Here is a 17,722-nt window from a genome sequence, read left to right as displayed (position 1 = left end):
GTGGGTCTTGGCAGAGCGTGATGGATGTGAGCAGGTGGGTCTTGGCAGAGCGTGATGGGGGTGTGAGCAGGTGGATTTTGGCAGAGCGTGATGGGGGTGGGAGCAGGTGGGTCTTGGCAGAGCGTGATGTGAGCAGGTGGGTCTTGGCAGAGCGTGATGTGAGCAGGTGGGTCTTGGCAGAGCGTGATGTGAGCAGGTGGGTCTTGGCAGAGCGTGATGGGGGTGGGAGCAGGTGGGTCTTGGCAGAGCGTGATGGGGGTGGGAGCAGGTGGATTTTGGCAGAGCGTGATGGGGGTGGGAGCAGGTGGGTCTTGGCAGAGCGTGATGTGAGCAGGTGGGTCTTGGCAGAGCGTGATGGGGGTGGGAGCAGGTGGGTCTTGGCAGAGCGTGATGGGGGTGGGAGCAGGTGGGTCTTGGCAGAGCGTGATGGGGGTGGGAGCAGGTGGGTCTTGGCAGAGCGTGATGGGGGGTGGGAGCAGGTGGGTCTTGGCAGAGCGTGATGGGAGCAGGTGGGTCTTGGCAGAGCGTGATGGGGGTGGGAGCAGGTGGGTCTTGGCAGAGCGTGATGGGGGTGGATGCAGGTGGGTTTTGGCAGAGCGTGATGGGAGCAGGTGGGTCTTGGCAGAGCGTGATGTGAGCAGGTGGGTCTTGGCAGAGCGTGATGTGAGCAGGTGGGTCTTGGCAGAGGGTGATGGGGGCAGGTGGGTTTTGGCAGAGGGTGATGGGGATGTGAGCAGTTGGATTTTGGCAGAGCGTGATGGGGTGTGAGCAGGTGGGTCTTGGCAGAGCGTGATGGGGTGGGAGCAGGTGGATTTTGGCAGAGCGTGATGGGGTGGGAGCAGGTGGATTTTGGCAGAGCGTGATGGGGATGTGAGCAGGTGGGTTTTGGCAGAGCGTGATGGGGGTGGGAGCAGGTGGGTTTTGGCAGAGCGTGATGGGGGTGGGAGCAGGTGGGTTTTGGCAGAGCGTGATGGGGGTGGGAGCAGGTGGGTCTTGGCAGAGCGTGATGGGAGCAGGTGGGTCTTGGCAGAGCGTGATGGGAGCAGGTGGGTTTTGGCAGAGCGTGATGGGGGTGGGAGCAGGTGGGTCTTGGCAGAGCGTGATGGGGGTGGGAGCAGGTGGGTCTTGGCAGAGCGTGATGGGGGTGTGAGCAGGTGGGTCTTGGCAGAGCGTGATGTCGTTGTGCGTATGTTTTGTGTTTCGAAAATAATTGTTAAAAAATGTGTCAGCTGTGTAGTGCTAGGTCAACCATAATGTGAACCTGACGGGGAGGGGGGGGGGGATGCATGAGGTCCACGAAATTAGATTGAACAAAAACAAGTGGGGTGGATAAATATTTTGTTCAAATGTTTTTATAAATATTGCTAACAGAAGAACCGAAAAATGTCATCACATGTCTACAACGTGGGCATAGGCTGTGAATAAAGTGAGTGCTGCTGGCTTGCCATTTCACCTGATGAGACAAGTTTTTAACATTATTTTGACAAAAATAAATTGGTTGCTGGTGTTCCTGGGCCGGTGTTCCTGGGCCGGGGGGTGGCCGGTGTTCCTGGGCCGGGGGGGGGGCGGTGTTCCTGGGGCCGGGGGGGGGGGGCCGGGGGTTCCCTATCTGTTGTCCTGTAGAACCAGGGATAGTCCCGTCTGTCCACCAGCCAGTTGGTTCATGAGATCAGTGAAGGACACACTGTTGTCCTGTAGAACCAGGGATAGTCCCGTCTGTCCACCAGCCAGTTGGTTCAAGAGATCAGTGAAGGACACACTGTTGGCTATGTTCTATTTGGTGCCCAGAGTTTCACCTTAACGTTGATCTGAGTTTTCTTCTGTTAGCTGGGCCTAGAGTTTATCCTAAACCAGGTTGTCTGATAGTGTATCGAACAGTCTCTGCCATTTTAACACTCTCTTTGTCCATCAGGCAGTCCGTTCAAGGTACCAGTGAAGGACATGGTTGACCCAAGCAAGGTGAAGATCTCAGGACCCGGCGTGAGCTCAGGGGTCCGCGCCAATATCCCACAATCCTTTACTGTGGACTGCAGCAAGGCCGGGGTGGCTCCGCTCTCTGTAGCCGTCACCGCACCGAAAGGTGAGGTTTGATTCAGTGTGTGTGTGGTGACCCCTCTCTTTGGCAGTCACAGCACCTAAAGGTGAGGTTTGATTCAGTGTGTGTGTGGTGACCCCTCTCTTTGGCAGTCACAGCACCTAAAGGTGAGGTTTGATTCAGTGTGTGTGTGGTGACCCCTCTCTCTGGCAGTCACAGCAGGATTAGTTTTATTTCTGTTAGTTGTAAGAGGCGACAGGGAACGGGCGGCGACAGGGAACGGGCGGCGACAGGGAACGGGCGGCGACAGGGAACGGGCGGCGACAGGGAACGGGCGGCGACAGGGAACGGGCGGCGACAGGGAACGGGCGGCGACAGGGAACGGGCGGCGACAGGGAACGGGCGGCGACAGGGAACGGGCGGCGACAGGGAACGGGCGGCGACAGGGAACGGGCGGCGACAGGGAACGGGCGGCGACAGGGAACGGGCGGCGACAGGGAACGGGCGGCGACAGGGAACGGGCGGCGACAGGGAACGGGCGGCGACAGGGAACGGGCGGCGACAGGGAACGGGCGGCGACAGGGAACTTACCCAAAAAGACTTGTGGCGATTACAGCAACACATTTTGCATGCGGCAGAAAATTGTTCTGCTATTTTAAAGCTAATTTACTGCGATTCTACACCTTTTTCTATCTTATAAAGTGCTGACTCAGAGGTGTGAATACTTCAATTACATTTGGACTTTTATTACATTTATATTGCACCTCTTTATTTAACCAAGTAGGCCAGTTGAGAACAAGTTCTCATTTACAACTGCGAAAAGTATGTGGACACCTGCTTGTCGAACATCTCATTGCAAAATCATGGACCTTAATATGGAGTTGGTCCCCCCCCTTTGCTGCTATAACAGCCTCCACTCTTTGAACAGGTGTCCACATACTTCTGTATGAACTTTGAAATAGACACACAATAACAAAGTTCTAATTCAGTTCAATACCAATATTCTCCGTTTCCGGTACGGCTAAAGCCGGTCCTGTCCTGATGTAAGGTGTGTGTTTTGGTCCTCAGGCGTGGCTGAGCCGGTGGAGGTGACAAACAACGGAGATGGAACACACACTGTAGCCTACACCCCTTCAGTGGAGGGACCCTACTCTGTAGTGGTTAAGTACGCTGACGAGGAGATCACACGCAGGTAACTCACTAATCTTGACTCGGTTACAAACAGTACAGGGTGTTTGAGATGGTTGTCTGTTAATTCTTTAGCCGTAGGTACTGCTTTGTATTACAGCAGATTAACCTATTTTACTGTGTATTGTGATAACACGCCTCCTTAGGTCCCAGAGTTTTCCCTGTGATCTGACTAGGAAAATCAAATGGGCAGTTAAAATTTTAAAAATAAAATTTTTTCTTCAGTTTAAACTATAATAAAATCATAAAACTACACGTGAATAATATTCCTTGACTTCTAAGGTTCAGTATGTTAGAACAGAGGAGACCGATTTTAGTTGCCGTACTTCCCAGAACACAACTTGCATCTTTCATCGTGTATAGGCAGTTCGGCTAGTGCACGTTTCTATCTATCAGTATAGGCAGGTCTGCCACCAGACAGAACCGTGCACTAGGCCTGACTATCTAGCAGGTCGCAGTTGCAAATGAGAACTTATTCTCAACTAGCCTACCTGGTTAAATAAAGGTGAAATAAAAAATATATCAAAAAATATATCAAAAGCTGTATCTGGCAATTTTTTGGCTTGCAATGTCTAAACTTCATTTAAGCAGGGCCTATCAATGAAAAGACGATGACTTTTTACTGGTAACAGACAGACTGAACACACTGGCATCATTAGCAAAGAGGGAGAGGTGACGGGCAGAAAGAACTGTGTGAAAATGGGTAACTGCCAGAATAAAGGAAACACTTGAATAAATGAAGCTGTTCTTGCCCCTATTTAAAACACTGTCGGGATTTCCTTTATTTTGGCAGTTACACATATGTTACTCCGTATCTCAATGTCTTTGCCAAGTAGCCTGAAGTTTGTTCCTCTGGTTTTATTTAACTTATCCTCTAATTAGTTAGGCTAGAACACAGCAAATAATATATTTTGTGATTTAAAAATTGTGACAGGAACAAAGAACAATGTTTTTCATTTAGGAATTTTTAATAAAGTTGACGATCCCCATTTTTTTTTAAACGTTCACACCTTAATTCTTGGCCCTACCTGTGACACCATTCTTCTAGTTTCCTCTAGTTGTTGATATTATTTTGTACTTCCTCGTCCAGTCCCTTCAAGCTGCGAGTGCTGCCTACCCATGATGCCAGTAAGGTGGTGGCTAGTGGACCTGGTCTAACCACCGGAGTGCCAGCCAGCTTTCCAGTGGAGTTCACCATCGATGCCAAGGATGCAGGAGAGGGACAACTTTCAGTCCAGATCACAGTGAGTTGACCTGAGGGGTGGCTTGTGGTTCCAGAATCAGGCTGGACTTTGGAGAAACCTGTAACGGCTAGTGTCTAGGCGGTGGTCAGGGGGGGGGCGGCGGCCGGCCGGCGGTGGTCAGGGGGGGGGCCGTCGGTGGTCAGGGGGGGGGCCGTCGGTGGTCAGGGGGGGGGGCCGTCGGTGGTCAGGGGGGGCGGCGGTGGTCAGGGTGGCCGGACAACTGTTACATTGATTCTCCCGCTGACAGTAGAGAAAAACAACACCAAGAGATGGATGTGCTCAGTTGAATGGATCACCGGCCAAACCAACCTTTTCTGTCTACCAACCCTCCCTAACCAACCCTCCCCAGGGGTCCAGAGGTTAGAGGTGGGACTTTCTGTTGCCAGGTAAATAGACAATCAGCAGCACTGCTCTATGCCTCTGATGGTCCCGGTAACCCTCCATTTTACAGCCTGTTAAATACTTTGGTATTTACAAGGTAAATAAACACTAAATATGTAGTAACAATTTAGTCTTAAACATGGGTAACCAAGGAAGTAGGAAGTACTACATACTTATTTAGTAATAACATATGTAAATACATGTAACTTATTACTATGTGAATGTGTAGTAACGTCATTCTCAGAGTATTACCTAAAACACCAACGTCCTCTTGGGTTATTCTCTCCCGTTTTACAGGAAACTGAAGGTAAAATAGAGTGTGTTCGTACTGAACAGGGCTGTAGGACGAAGTGGTACGTTTTCACATAATGTAGTTACCTGTGTGTTCGTACTGAACAGGGCTGTAGGACGAAGTGGTACGTTTTCACATAATGTAGTTACCTGTGTGTTCGTACTGAACAGGGCTGTAGGACGAAGTGGTACGTTTTCACGTAGAATGTAGTTACCTGTGTGTTCGTACTGAACAGGGCTGTAGGACGAAGTGGTACGTTTTCACGTAGAATGTAGTTACCTGTGTGTTCGTACTGAACAGGGCTGTAGGACGAAGTGGTACGTTTTCACGTAGAATGTAGTTACCTGTGTGTTCGTACTGAACAGGGCTGTAGGAGGAAGTGGTACGTTTTCACGTAGAATGTAGTTACCTGTATGTTCGTACTGAACAGGGCTGTAGGAGGAAGTGGTACGTTTTCACGTAGAATGTAGTTACCTTTGAGGGACCACTGCATTGGATGACTCCATCCCACCAAGACAACGGTCAATCTGTCCTTGATCTTATTCGGTTAAATAATGTTTTTTTTTACCACGTTCACACTGACAGGGTAGGTAGGAGGTAAGAGGGCTGTGAAATTAAGGCATTTTTTGATCATGTGATGGAGTCTAATGCAGCGGGTACCTCCACAGATATTGTATCGACGTGGAAACACAACACTTCATCCTACAGCCCTGTTAATACAATCTAGCATGATGGGTAAAAGTATATAGAGATAACGTGAGGAGAATATCAGCTCAAGGATTATTTAGGTAATTGCGTTGTAATACATGATTAACTATGTTTTGTTTCTTTGGCAGTACTTTTGAAAGAGCCTGGTGTGACGCCCTATTCACCTAGTAATCAGCCGCTACTTGACCTTTTGAGACTAAAATGTGTTACTATATAATTAGATTTATTCTAAGTCAATTTAACTAAAATATCTTTAAGTCACATTTATTTGAATAATCAGTGGGGCTATTTTTAAATTCACTTTCATTTTAGTCACATCAGTAATGCCTCATTAGCCTAATAAGTATAAAGTACTGTCTTCCATGTCCTCCAACCTACATGCCCTTGTCCTACCAACAGATTGTTCTGCTTGACATCCTATCACATGATTATTTTCCCCACAGCCAATTGGCAGAAGAACACATTACTCAACAGCAGGTTAAACAGCACACCCCCATGCCAGGGCTCCAGACAAACATTTTCCTTTGGTTCAACTAACTTTTTTTTCAGTTGGTGCCATCAGCTTATGATTTGGTTGCACCAATTTCTTTCTGCAGCTTCAACGCAAAACAAAAATACACAAATGATATGTCTATTTTAGAAATCAGTCCAAGAATGACTGATTCAAGATATTGATTTGCCGACCTAATGAATTGTGGGTTGTCAACGGGCTATTGTTTAAAACAGGGCTCCAGAACTTTAGTTTATCAATAGAGATCAATTTGTCTACACCCTGATGTGCACTAATATCATAGGCTAATTTATTTTGGGGGCTAATTGACCACACGAGGAAGGTAACTCAAAACACATTAGCTAGATCGGTAACACTAACTGTAATACGCACTGCTAGTAGTCATGTAGTTAACTAACTGTAATACTCACGGTTAGTAGTCATGTAGTTAACTAACTGTAATACTCACTGCTAGTAGTCATGTAGTTAACTAACTGTAATACTCACGGTTAGTAGTCATGTAGTTAACTAACTGTAATACTCACGGTTAGTAGTCATGTAGTTAACTAACTGTAATACTCACTGCTAGTAGTCATGTAGTTAACTAACTGTAATACTCACTGCTAGTAGTCATGTAGTTAACTAACTGTAATACTCACTGCTAGTAGTCATGTAGTTAACTAACTGTAATACGCACTGCTAGTAGTCATGTAGTTAACTAACTGTAATACTCACTGTTAGTAGTCATGTAGTTAACTAACTGTAATACTCACTGCTAGTAGTCATGTAGTTAACTAACTGTATAATACTCACGGTTAGTGGTAATCTAACTGTAATACTCACTGCTAGTAGTCATGTAGTTAACTAACTGTAATACTCACTGCTAGTAGTCATGTAGTTAACTAACTGTATAATACTCACGGTTAGTAGTCATGTAGTTAACTAACTGTAATACTCACGGTTAGTAGTCATGTAGTTAACTAACTGTAATACTCACGGTTAGTAGTCATGTAGTTAACTAACTGTAATACTCACGGTTAGTAGTCATGTAGTTAACTAACTGTAATACTCACTGCTAGTAGTCATGTAGTTAACTAACTGTATAATACTCACGGTTAGTGGTAATCTAACTGTCTAATACTGTTAGTAGTCATGTAGTAATCTAACTAATACTCAACGCTAGTAGTAAACTAACAGGAAATGTAATGTCCTCATGAACGTTTTAGCCTGCTACCCTATGCACTTGCCATGGCCAATTGCGTGCTTCATATAATATTAAGAGATCACAATTATTAACTGGGTGGGTTAAGCAGGGTCACGTGTGTCGGAGTGTAACTTGTACAGACAGGATCACATGTGTCGGAGTGTAACTTGTACAGACAGGGTCATGTATAATACGTCAACCTTGTTTCTTCAGGACCAAGATGGGAAGCCGAAGAGGGTTGGTATCCAGGACAACCGTGACGGGACATACCTGGTGTCGTACGTACCTGACAAGGTGGGGCGTTACACCATCGTGATAAAGTACGGAGGAGATGAGATCCCTGCCTCGCCCTACCGGGTCAGAGCCGCCTCCTCAGGAGACGCCAGCAAGTGCACAGTCAACGGTGAGTGAGTCGTGATGTGCTTTGGAATATACGATGTCATTGGTGTCAAACATACGACCTGCATTCTGGACCGCAAGCTCATCCAATCACAGAGCATCGCAAATTCCAAAGGACATTTATTTATTTATTTGCTTGTTTTTGGGGGAGAGGAAACGACATTAACTACGGCCCTCTTTGGGCTCAAAGGCAGAAACACAGGGGTCTGTCTGTAGTCCAAGCACCAGTGTTGAACCCTGTGGCGGTAATGTGGCGTTACACACTGCTCCTTCCAGACTGATAGATATACATTTCCCACCGGGAGAATAAAGTAACGTGGACATTTTAAAAGGTGTTGCTGCTGCCACATAAATACATAATCAAATCATACACGCCTCTTTCCACAGTTGGCCTTCTCAGTTACGCTTTCTTATCCAGACTTATCTTTTATCTGTTTATCTTACCAGGTCCCGGTATCGCCCCCATCATCGCGGTCGGGGAGGAGGTAGGCTTTGTGGTGAACGCTAAGGCAGCTGGGAAGGGGAAGGTGACATGTATCGTGGTGACGCCGGACGGGACCGAGGTGGAGGCTGATGTCATTCAGAACGAGGACGGAACATTCGATATCTTCTACACCGCCCCGACCCCTGGGAACTATGTCATATACGTACGCTTTGGAGGGGAGAACATCCCCAAGAGCCCCTTCAAAGTCATGGTGAGATGCAGGGTAGTGGAACGATGCTGTTGTGGGGAGATGCAGGGGAACGATGCTGTTGTGGGGAGATGCTGGGGAACGATGCTGGCGGGTGGCGATGCAGGGGAACGATGCTGGCGGGTGGCGATGCAGGGGAACGATGCTGGCGGGTGGCGATGCAGGGTAGTGGAATGTATGCTCTGCACCCATCCTGGCTCTGTCCATGAGAGGAAGGCTCTAATATGTTATGAAAATGCATCCCTGTATATTTGTCTGATTCTGTGCAGACATTTTGGATCATGTTTTGATTGTGATCTTTAGGTCACGTGTTTGTCGATTGCGTGTCTCTGTCCTCGTGTGTGAAGACTGACATGGTTGTGATTCCCCAGGCGACTGATGAGGCTCCGATGATGCAGCAACAGTCAGCCAATCAGCAGTTAGCTGCTCCTGGAGCCGCCGGATTCCAGCCCTGGGTACAGAGTAGAGAAACACCCTCTATCCCTTCCGTCCTCCCTTCCTTCCTTCTAGCCCTGGGTACAGAGTAGAGAAACACCATCTATCCCTTCCTTCCTCCCTTCCTTCCTTCTAGCCCTGGGTACAGAGTAGAGAAACACCCTCTATCCCTTCCTTCCTCCCTTCCTTCCTTCTAGCCCTGGGTACAGAGTAGAGAAACACCCTCTATCCATTCCTTCCTTTCTTCCTTCCTTCTAGCCCTGGGTACAGTAGAGAAACACCCTCTATCCATTCCTTCCTTTCTTCCTTCCTTCTAGCCCTGGGTACAGTAGAGAAACACCCTCTATCCATTCCTTCCTTTCTTCCTTCCTTCTAGCCCTGGGTACAGTAGAGAAACACCCTCTATCCATTCCTTCCTTCCTTCCTTCTAGCCCTGGGTACAGAGTATAGAAACACCTTATCATTCATCTGTCACACCCAGCCTGAACTGCACCTCAAGGAGATGTCTCCCTCCCTCCCTCCCTTCCTCTCTCCCTCCCTCTCCCTGCACCTCTGAATTCTCTGATCCCTGACACTGAATGATCACCCTCCCTCTCTCATGGTGTCCTTCTCTCCCTCCCCAACTTCCTGATGTCACTGAATGACTCCATATTCTCTCCCATCATATTTATAGGAAATGGCTGTTCATGTCTAATGGCTGAGCACTGTTTCTTTGGCCTAATATTCTACCGCTCTCTGATCATACACTGGAAAAACAGGTGTCCCGTGCCATGTTAGTTCCATTGAGTTATCTTGTCTCCATCCTGCCCTCGTTGTCAGTCAGCGCCCCACCATGGCGTCATGCCAGACCCATTACGGTACAATAAACAGTGGAAACCCAGGCGACGCCTCTCACTCCTGTTCCCACCACAATAGGAATGTGTGGGAACACACACACACACACACACACACACACACACACACACACACACACACACACACACACACACACACACACACACACACACACACAGTGTAGAGACAGTATCAAAATGCATCTTCTCTCCTCCTCTACTCATCCTCTTCTCATTCCACCTCATCTACTATATGTTACCACGGTTACAGGTATTTGGGGTTCTCGTTCTTCCCAGGAGTTTCTGAGAACTTTTGCTTTTCCAGGTATGCTGTGGGGGGTATCTGCAATCTCTCTCTCTCTCTCTCTCTCTCCACCCATCCCTCCTTCCTTTACGCCATGCACCCCTTACTCCTGCAAGAGGCACCAAACGGAACCAGTCTGCTCTGATTGCTGTGTCTGAATCACTTCCTACCCGTTTGCCCCGACTACCCGTTTGCCCCGACTACCTGATTCTCTTACCTCGGCTTTCACCGCAGGACGATTCAGGCAGAATGAGACTGTAAATGGTAGAAATACAGGGAAGTCTTAGTCACTTTCCTGTTTTGACAGTTCTCCTACCAAAGACATATCGGTCATATCGGTTTTAACGATCAACCCCCCCCCCCTCCCCATCCCTTTTTCTTCTCCCCTTTTGTCACCCCCACTTCCCTTGTTTCCCCTCCAGGTGACAGACGGGTCCTATCACCCAGCCAACCGTATGAACGGAGCCGGTTTCAGGCCCTTCGACATGGTCATTCCTTTCGCCTTCCGCAAGGGAGAGATCACAGGTGAGAACCATCTCAACTTCCTGTCGAGGGCGAGTTTAGAGGTGAGATACTGACCACTGCCGTAACAAACAGATCAAGGGCCATATCATCGTTGAGTCATTGACAGCCATATCTTTCCTGTAAGATGGGATGGAGAGGAGGCCTGTCTTTCATTAGCTAAACACATTGGAATGAAGCTGCTTGGCACACAGAATGACATGGCGTCTTGTAGGGCGGCGTGGGGTGACGTCTTGTAGGGCGGCGTGGGGTGACGTCTTGTAGGGCAGCGTGGGGTGACGTCTTGTAGGGCGGTGTAACTCTAAACTTAGTAGCCTACGTTCTCTCTCTAGGTGAGGTCCACATGCCGTGGGGTGACGTGTTGTAGGGCAGCGTGGGGTGACGTGTTGTAGGGCAGCGTGGGGTGACGTGTTGTAGGGCGGTGTAACTCTTCTCTTAGTAGCCTACGTTCTCTCTCTCTCTAGGTGAGGTCCACATGCCGTCAGGGAAGACTGCTCAGCCTGAGATCATGGACAATAAGGACGGGACAGTCACAGTGAAGTTTGCCCCCACTGAGGCCGGTCTACACGAGATGCACATCAAGTACAATGGAACGCACATTCCAGGTCAGCACACACACCACGGCAAATATCTCCCACACACAGACACACACAGACACACACAGACACACACAGACACACACAGACACACAGACACACACAGACACACACAGACACACACAGACACACACAGACACACACAGACACACACAGACACACACAGACACACACAGACACACACAGACACACACAGACACACACAGACACACACAGACACACACAGACACACACAGACACACACAGACACACACAGACACACACAGACACACACAGACACACACAGACACACACAGACACACACAGACACACCGGGCCAAGACGAGTGATGGATATCCTGTCAGGATTCCTGTGTATTGAAGTCATGAACAGGACATACCAGGGAGAGGCAGAGAGAAGAAGAGAATCTCTCTGAAAATCCTCCTTTTCCTCTGCAAGAGGCATCTATATAGGGATTAGGGCCCTGGTCTAAAAGTAGTGCACTATATAGGGAATAGGGCCCTGGTCTAAAGTAGTGTACTATATAGGGAATAGAGCCCTGGTCTAAAGTAGTGCACTATATAGGGAATAGGGCTCTGGTCTAAAGTAGTGCACTATATAGGGAATAGGGCTCTGGTCTAAAGTAGTGCACTATATAGGGAATAGGGCTCTGGTCTAAAGTAGTGTACTATATATAGGGCTCTGGTCTAAAGTAGTGCACTATATAGGGTGCCATCTGGGATGCAGACATAATGAGTCAGCGTATGGTAGCATGGGGAGGATAGGAGCCAGCAGGCTGTAATGCTTCTCTCTCACGACATTGATCTTAGTGTTTTTATACAGGGACTAACGTTACCATGGAAACACTATCTGTTTCTTTATACAAAGCAGTTTTATTGACGTGTCTATTTATTTGATCAGCTTTTATCTATAGCCAAGCCAATGAGAATTCAATATTTGTTTTAATGCTAGACGAGACGCTCTGAATCAGCGTACCGTGAGTTGTGATGCTCAGAGAGACACAGTACTGATACACAAGCACCATGCGTTATAGGACCAGGAGTTTCTCTGTCTGATCAATACTGTTTATCGTCTCCGGTTGATGACGTCATTGTTGTCTCTTCAGAGTCTCCTCTGCAGTTCTATGTGAACAACGCCAACAGTGCCAACGTGACTGCGTCCGGTCCCGGTCTGGTCTACGGCGTCGCCAACAAGACCGCCATGTTCACCATCTACACAGAGGACGCTGCCGAGGGTACGTACGCTGGAGACGACCGTCACACACCACACACACAAAGAGGACGTTGCTGAGGGTACGTACAGTACGGAGGAGACATTTTGTTTGTTCTGAGGGGGAATTGAAATGCGTAGGGTAAGACATTTCGCACCAAGCAGAGACTGACATGTTTAACTGTAAAGGATGACTAGTCTGGATGCCATAGCTGTCTGGAACGTCCTTATGAAGTGTTAGTGGAGGAGCCATCTTACCCCTGTTGACTGTCTCTGACTGGTGTCTCCAGCTGTCTGGAACGTCCTTATGAAGTGTTAGTGGAGGAGCCATCTTACCCCTGTTGACTGTGTCTCTGACTGGTGTCTCCAGCTGTCTGGAACGTCCTTATGAAGTGTTAGTGGAGGAACCATCTTACTGTTGACTCTGACTGGTGTCTCCAGCTGTCTGGAACGTCCTTATGAAGTGTTAGTGGAGGAACCATCTTAACCCCTGTTGACTGTGACTGGTGTCTCCAGCTGTCTGGAACGTCCTTATGAAGTGTTAGTGGAGGAGCCATCTTACCCCTGTTGACTGTGTCTCTGACTGGTGTCTCCAGCTGTCTGGAACGTCCTTATGAAGTGTTAGTGGAGGAGCCATCTTACCCCTGTTGACTGACTGGTGTCTCCAGCTGTCTGGAACGTCTTTATGAAGTGTTAGTGGAGGAGCCATCTTACCCCTGTTGACTGACTGGTGTCTCCAGCTGTCTGGAACGTCTTTATGAAGTGTTAGTGGAGGAGCCATCTTACCCCTGTTGACTCTGACTGGTGTCTCCAGCTGTCTGGAACGTCTTTATGAAGTGTTAGTGGAGGAGCCATCTTACCCCTGTTGACTCTGACTGGTGTCTCCAGCTGTCTGGAACGTCTTTATGAAGTGTTAGTGGAGGAGCCATCTTACCCCTGTTGACTCTGACTGGTGTTTCCAGGAGGGTTGGACCTGGCCATCGAGGGTCCGTCCAAGGCAGATATCACCTGTTTGGATAACAAAGATGGTACCTGCACAGTGACCTACCTGCCTGTTCTACCTGGAGACTACCATATACTGGTCAGATACAATGACAAGCACATCGCTGGCAGCCCCTTCACCGCTAGGATCACCGGTAAGAGACACACACACACCGCTAGGATCACCGGTAAGAGACACACTCACTCACTCACTCACTCACTCCCTCACTCACTCCCTCACTCACTCCCTCACTCACTCCCTCACTCACTCACTCACTCACTCACTCACTCACTCACTCACTCACTCACTCACTCACTCACTCACTCACTCACTCACTCACTCACTCACTCACTCACTCACTCACTCACTCACTCACTCACTCAGAGAGAAAAGCACATGGTGAAACAGTGGTTGTTCAGCTTGTGGTATGCTGCGGTATGGCACGTTGGCGTGCATGACATCATAGTATTGTACTGTGAGTCATTGTTGCTGTTAATCCTCGTTTGACCACCAGAGGGCGTCTTTGAGAAGTTTATTTAAATGACATGGAGCTGTAGGTGTAACAGTCCTGTTTACTCAAGCTGTTTGTAACAGAACTTATTGGCATACCGGCCTACTTCAATATACAGCATTGTTAATTTAGCAGACATCACTTGTGTATATTCAGTTAACACATATATATTTTAAGAATATGATGGAATTTAACAGACCGTTTTCGATTCTCTTAGATAAAAAAAAAAAACGCAGTTTAAGTAATAAGCTACAGTCCAATTACAGCTTTTTCTGACAAAGTACGTTTTTTGTGTGTGACAGAAGCAGTTCTACTACTTATTCTAAATTCAATCACCCTTTATCCTCCTCATTCAGTTCATTCAAATTCAATTGTAATACATTTTGTCACTCCCGTTCAACACTACTTCCTAATCATAGTTTGTCTGATGTCTGGATAACTATTGGTTTAATTGGTTTATAAAATAAGAGGTAAGTTGGGTGTGTTAGTACTAGGCTGGAACAAAACCCTGCTCACATTATAGCTCTTTGAAAAGGCCCATCCCTGACCTGTAAAGTCTGTTTCTCTACATCTCTCATCCTGAATGGTCAATGTGACTGCCTCTAACTCACTAAACCCCGTCTGTGTCTCTTTGCAGAGGAGAAACGTTGTTCCCAGTTGAAGCTGGGCTCTGCAGCGGACTTCTCCCTGGACATTACAGAAACGGACCTGTCTCTACTTACCGCCAGCATCAAGGCCCCCTCTGGCCGCGACGAACCCTGTCTGCTCAAGAGACAGCCCAACAACCACATCGGTAAGACCTGACCTCAGACCAACAACCGCGTTGGTAAGACCTGACCCCAGACCCACAACCGCGTGGGTAAGACCTGACCCCAGACCCACAACCGCGTGGGTAAGACCTGACCCCAGACCCACAACCGCGTGGGTAAGACCTGACCCCAGACCCACGACCACGTGGGTAAGACCTGACCCCAGACCGACGACCACGTGGGTAAGACCTGACCCCAGACCGACGACCACGTGGGTAAGACCTGACCCCAGACCGACGACCACGTGGGTAAGACCTGACCCCAGACCGACGACCACGTGGGTAAGACCTGACCCCAGACCGACGACCACGTGGGTAAGACCTGACCCCAGACCGACGACCACGTGGATAAGACCTGACCCCAGACCGACGACCACGTGGATAAGACCTGACCCCAGACCGACGACCACGTGGGTAAGACCTGACCCCAGACCGACGACCACGTGGGTAAGACCTGACCCCAGACCCCACAACCACGTGGGTAAGACCAGACCCCACAACCACGTGGGTAAGACCTGACCCCACAACCACGTGGGTAAGACCTGACCCCACAACCACGTGGGTAAGACCTGACCCCACAACCACGTGGGTAAGACCTGACCCCACAACCACGTGGGTAAGACCTGACCCCACAACCACGTGGGTAAGACCTGACCCCACAACCACGTGGGTAAGACCTGACCCCAGACCGACAACCATCCATCTTGTAAAGTAGGTCTGCTCCCTCTGTGACAGCTATTTGTCCTGGAAAAGAGCTTTAATTAACATGTACAGTCTTGATTATTATTCTGCAATGGTTAAAAAAAAAAAAAAAAATGGGTGGAATAACTGATCGCCGGCCGCGATGTGACCGTAGCGCTCCCTCTACTTTCAATGCGTTGTCACACAGAAGGGGGGTTAACTGTTGGTCTGTTTACCCTCTGTTATCCACTGATTAGGCTGACTGAAGGGTTGCTAGTTCTGGGTGAACTGCGTTGCTGTTAACCAACCATTGTTAGTCAGATGATTCAACTGACAATGGGTGGGAGTTTTCTTGAGGAATTACATTTGTTTGCCAATGAAGTATTGAGACAGGTGATGTAATTGGATATACTATGTATGAGTAGGGTTACTTACAGGTGACTGCACTGGTATGTATTTGTGTGACCTATAATAAATGAATACCTGTCATCTGTGTAGATTGAAATAGTTTAGCAGGGCCTCTAACCCCCATCTACCCTTCCCCCCCCTCTTTTCTGTCTCTCTCCCCTTCCTCTCTGTCCCATATACCTGTCCTCCCCCTCTTTTCGGTCTCTCTCCCTGCCCCTCTCTCTGTCCCATCTCACCAGGTATTTCCTTCATCCCGAGGGAGGTTGGGGAGCACGTGGTGAGCATCAAGAAGAATGGCTGCCATGTTCCCAACAGCCCCATCACAATCATGGTAGTGCAATCGGAGATCGGCGACGCCTCCAAGGTCAAGGTGTACGGACAGGGGCTGGTGGAAGGACACACCTTCGACATGTCCGACTTTGTGGTCGACACACGAGAAGCAGGCGAGTGTCTTGAATAGTACCCTATAGCTGGCTGCTTCTAGGTATTACAACGGCCCAGGGTCACCCAGCGGGACTCTTACCCCCCCCCCCACCTAAAGTAATTAGTCTCATATTGAAATGGTGGCTTTAAGAGGCCATGCGGGTTGGGGAATTAGTGTCCTGGCTTCATACATGACTGCATGCCTTTCACACTTAACCTCACGTTCCCCGGGCCTGGGTTTCTGAGTTCCCCCTGGCCTGGGTTTCTGAGTTCCCCCTGGCCTGGGTTTCTGAGTTCCCCCGGGCCTGGGTTTCTGAGTTCCCCCGGGCCTGGGTTTCTGAGTTCCCCCGGGCCTGGGTTTCTGAGTTCCCCCGGGCCTGGGTTTCTGAGTTCCCCCGGGCCTGGGTTTCTGAGTTCCCCCGGGCGGCTCTACTGCTTTGGACAGTTAAAAGGGGATTATTGTAGCAGTGCTTTTAAAGGGATGGTTACGTAGCACATACTAGGTTTATACACTGCTCAAAAAAATAAAGGGAACACTTAAACAACACAATGTAACTCCAAGTTAATCACAGAAGTGTGATTGACTTGGAGTTACATTGTGTTGTTTAAGTGTTCCCTTTATTTTTTTGAGCAGTGTACTACTAGCTGGCCTATGGACTCCTATACATTAGAGATCTAAGACCTCATAGCCTGGTGATGACATGAAGAGGGTGGCTAGCTGTTAGCGCGCGCACACACACACACACACGGTTACCACGGCTCATTCTTGTCTCGTTCAGTTGGGAGCCGTACCACAGCGCTTATGTTCCCCGTTATTGATTCTCACACCTTCACACACACTTAACACACGGTCTCTGGGGGTGTCTCAGGTTCCGGTAGATAACGTAAGTGAGAAAATACATTTCAGCCAAAACATCTACAGTGTGATTTTAGGTAGGGCCTAGGATGTTGTGGAGTCGGTGTCTGTGTCCAAAATGGAACCCTATTGGCCCTGGTTAAAAAGTAGTGCACTACGTAGTGAACAGGCTGCCGTTTGGGACACAGTCGTTGTGATTGGGTAGAATGGTGCGGCCTCCAATCAGACTGGGTATGGAACAGAACTTCAGATACACAGGAAGAGAATGAATGTAATGGGGTTATTTATTTAACCTTTAACACTGTATTACGGCAAACCAAAACTATTCTTTCTGGAAAACTGAATTGTGATTCTGTTACTAAGTTAGTCTTTTTGTTGGCTGTATAATGTGGTTTGTGTGGTTTGTTAAAAAGCATCATTTGATTTAGTCATACAATGGTATCTTTAACAATTGACAACTGACATGACTGCTGAATGCATTTAAAAATATATATATTTTAACCTTTATTTAATTAGGCAAG

General features: G+C 48.3%; 1 protein-coding gene across 3 annotated transcripts in view; it reads left to right on the top strand.

Annotated features, from left to right (window-relative positions):
* LOC129815824 (filamin-B) overlaps nucleotides 1–17,722 on the top strand; it is a 96,419-nt gene that overhangs the window by 64,288 nt on the left and 14,409 nt on the right. For 2 of the 3 annotated variants that reach the window (XM_055869963.1, XM_055869966.1), the window contains exons 25-36: nucleotides 1,913–2,080; nucleotides 3,104–3,227; nucleotides 4,314–4,467; nucleotides 7,756–7,945; nucleotides 8,389–8,636; nucleotides 9,005–9,088; nucleotides 10,628–10,730; nucleotides 11,192–11,332; nucleotides 12,429–12,557; nucleotides 13,495–13,668; nucleotides 14,663–14,818; nucleotides 16,162–16,365. In XM_055869963.1, the coding sequence (XP_055725938.1) occupies nucleotides 1,913–2,080; nucleotides 3,104–3,227; nucleotides 4,314–4,467; nucleotides 7,756–7,945; nucleotides 8,389–8,636; nucleotides 9,005–9,088; nucleotides 10,628–10,730; nucleotides 11,192–11,332; nucleotides 12,429–12,557; nucleotides 13,495–13,668; nucleotides 14,663–14,818; nucleotides 16,162–16,365 (1,875 nt within the window). The remainder of the gene's footprint in view (nucleotides 1–1,912; nucleotides 2,081–3,103; nucleotides 3,228–4,313; nucleotides 4,468–7,755; nucleotides 7,946–8,388; nucleotides 8,637–9,004; nucleotides 9,089–10,627; nucleotides 10,731–11,191; nucleotides 11,333–12,428; nucleotides 12,558–13,494; nucleotides 13,669–14,662; nucleotides 14,819–16,161; nucleotides 16,366–17,722) is intronic. The other variant, XM_055869964.1, reaches the window with a different exon arrangement.

Source organism: Salvelinus fontinalis, chromosome 18 (assembly GCF_029448725.1).
Source record: "Salvelinus fontinalis isolate EN_2023a chromosome 18, ASM2944872v1, whole genome shotgun sequence".
NCBI lineage: Eukaryota > Metazoa > Chordata > Actinopteri > Salmoniformes > Salmonidae > Salvelinus > Salvelinus fontinalis.
Note: the sequence above shows the minus strand (reverse complement) of the source record. Positions and strands in the feature narration are given on the sequence as shown.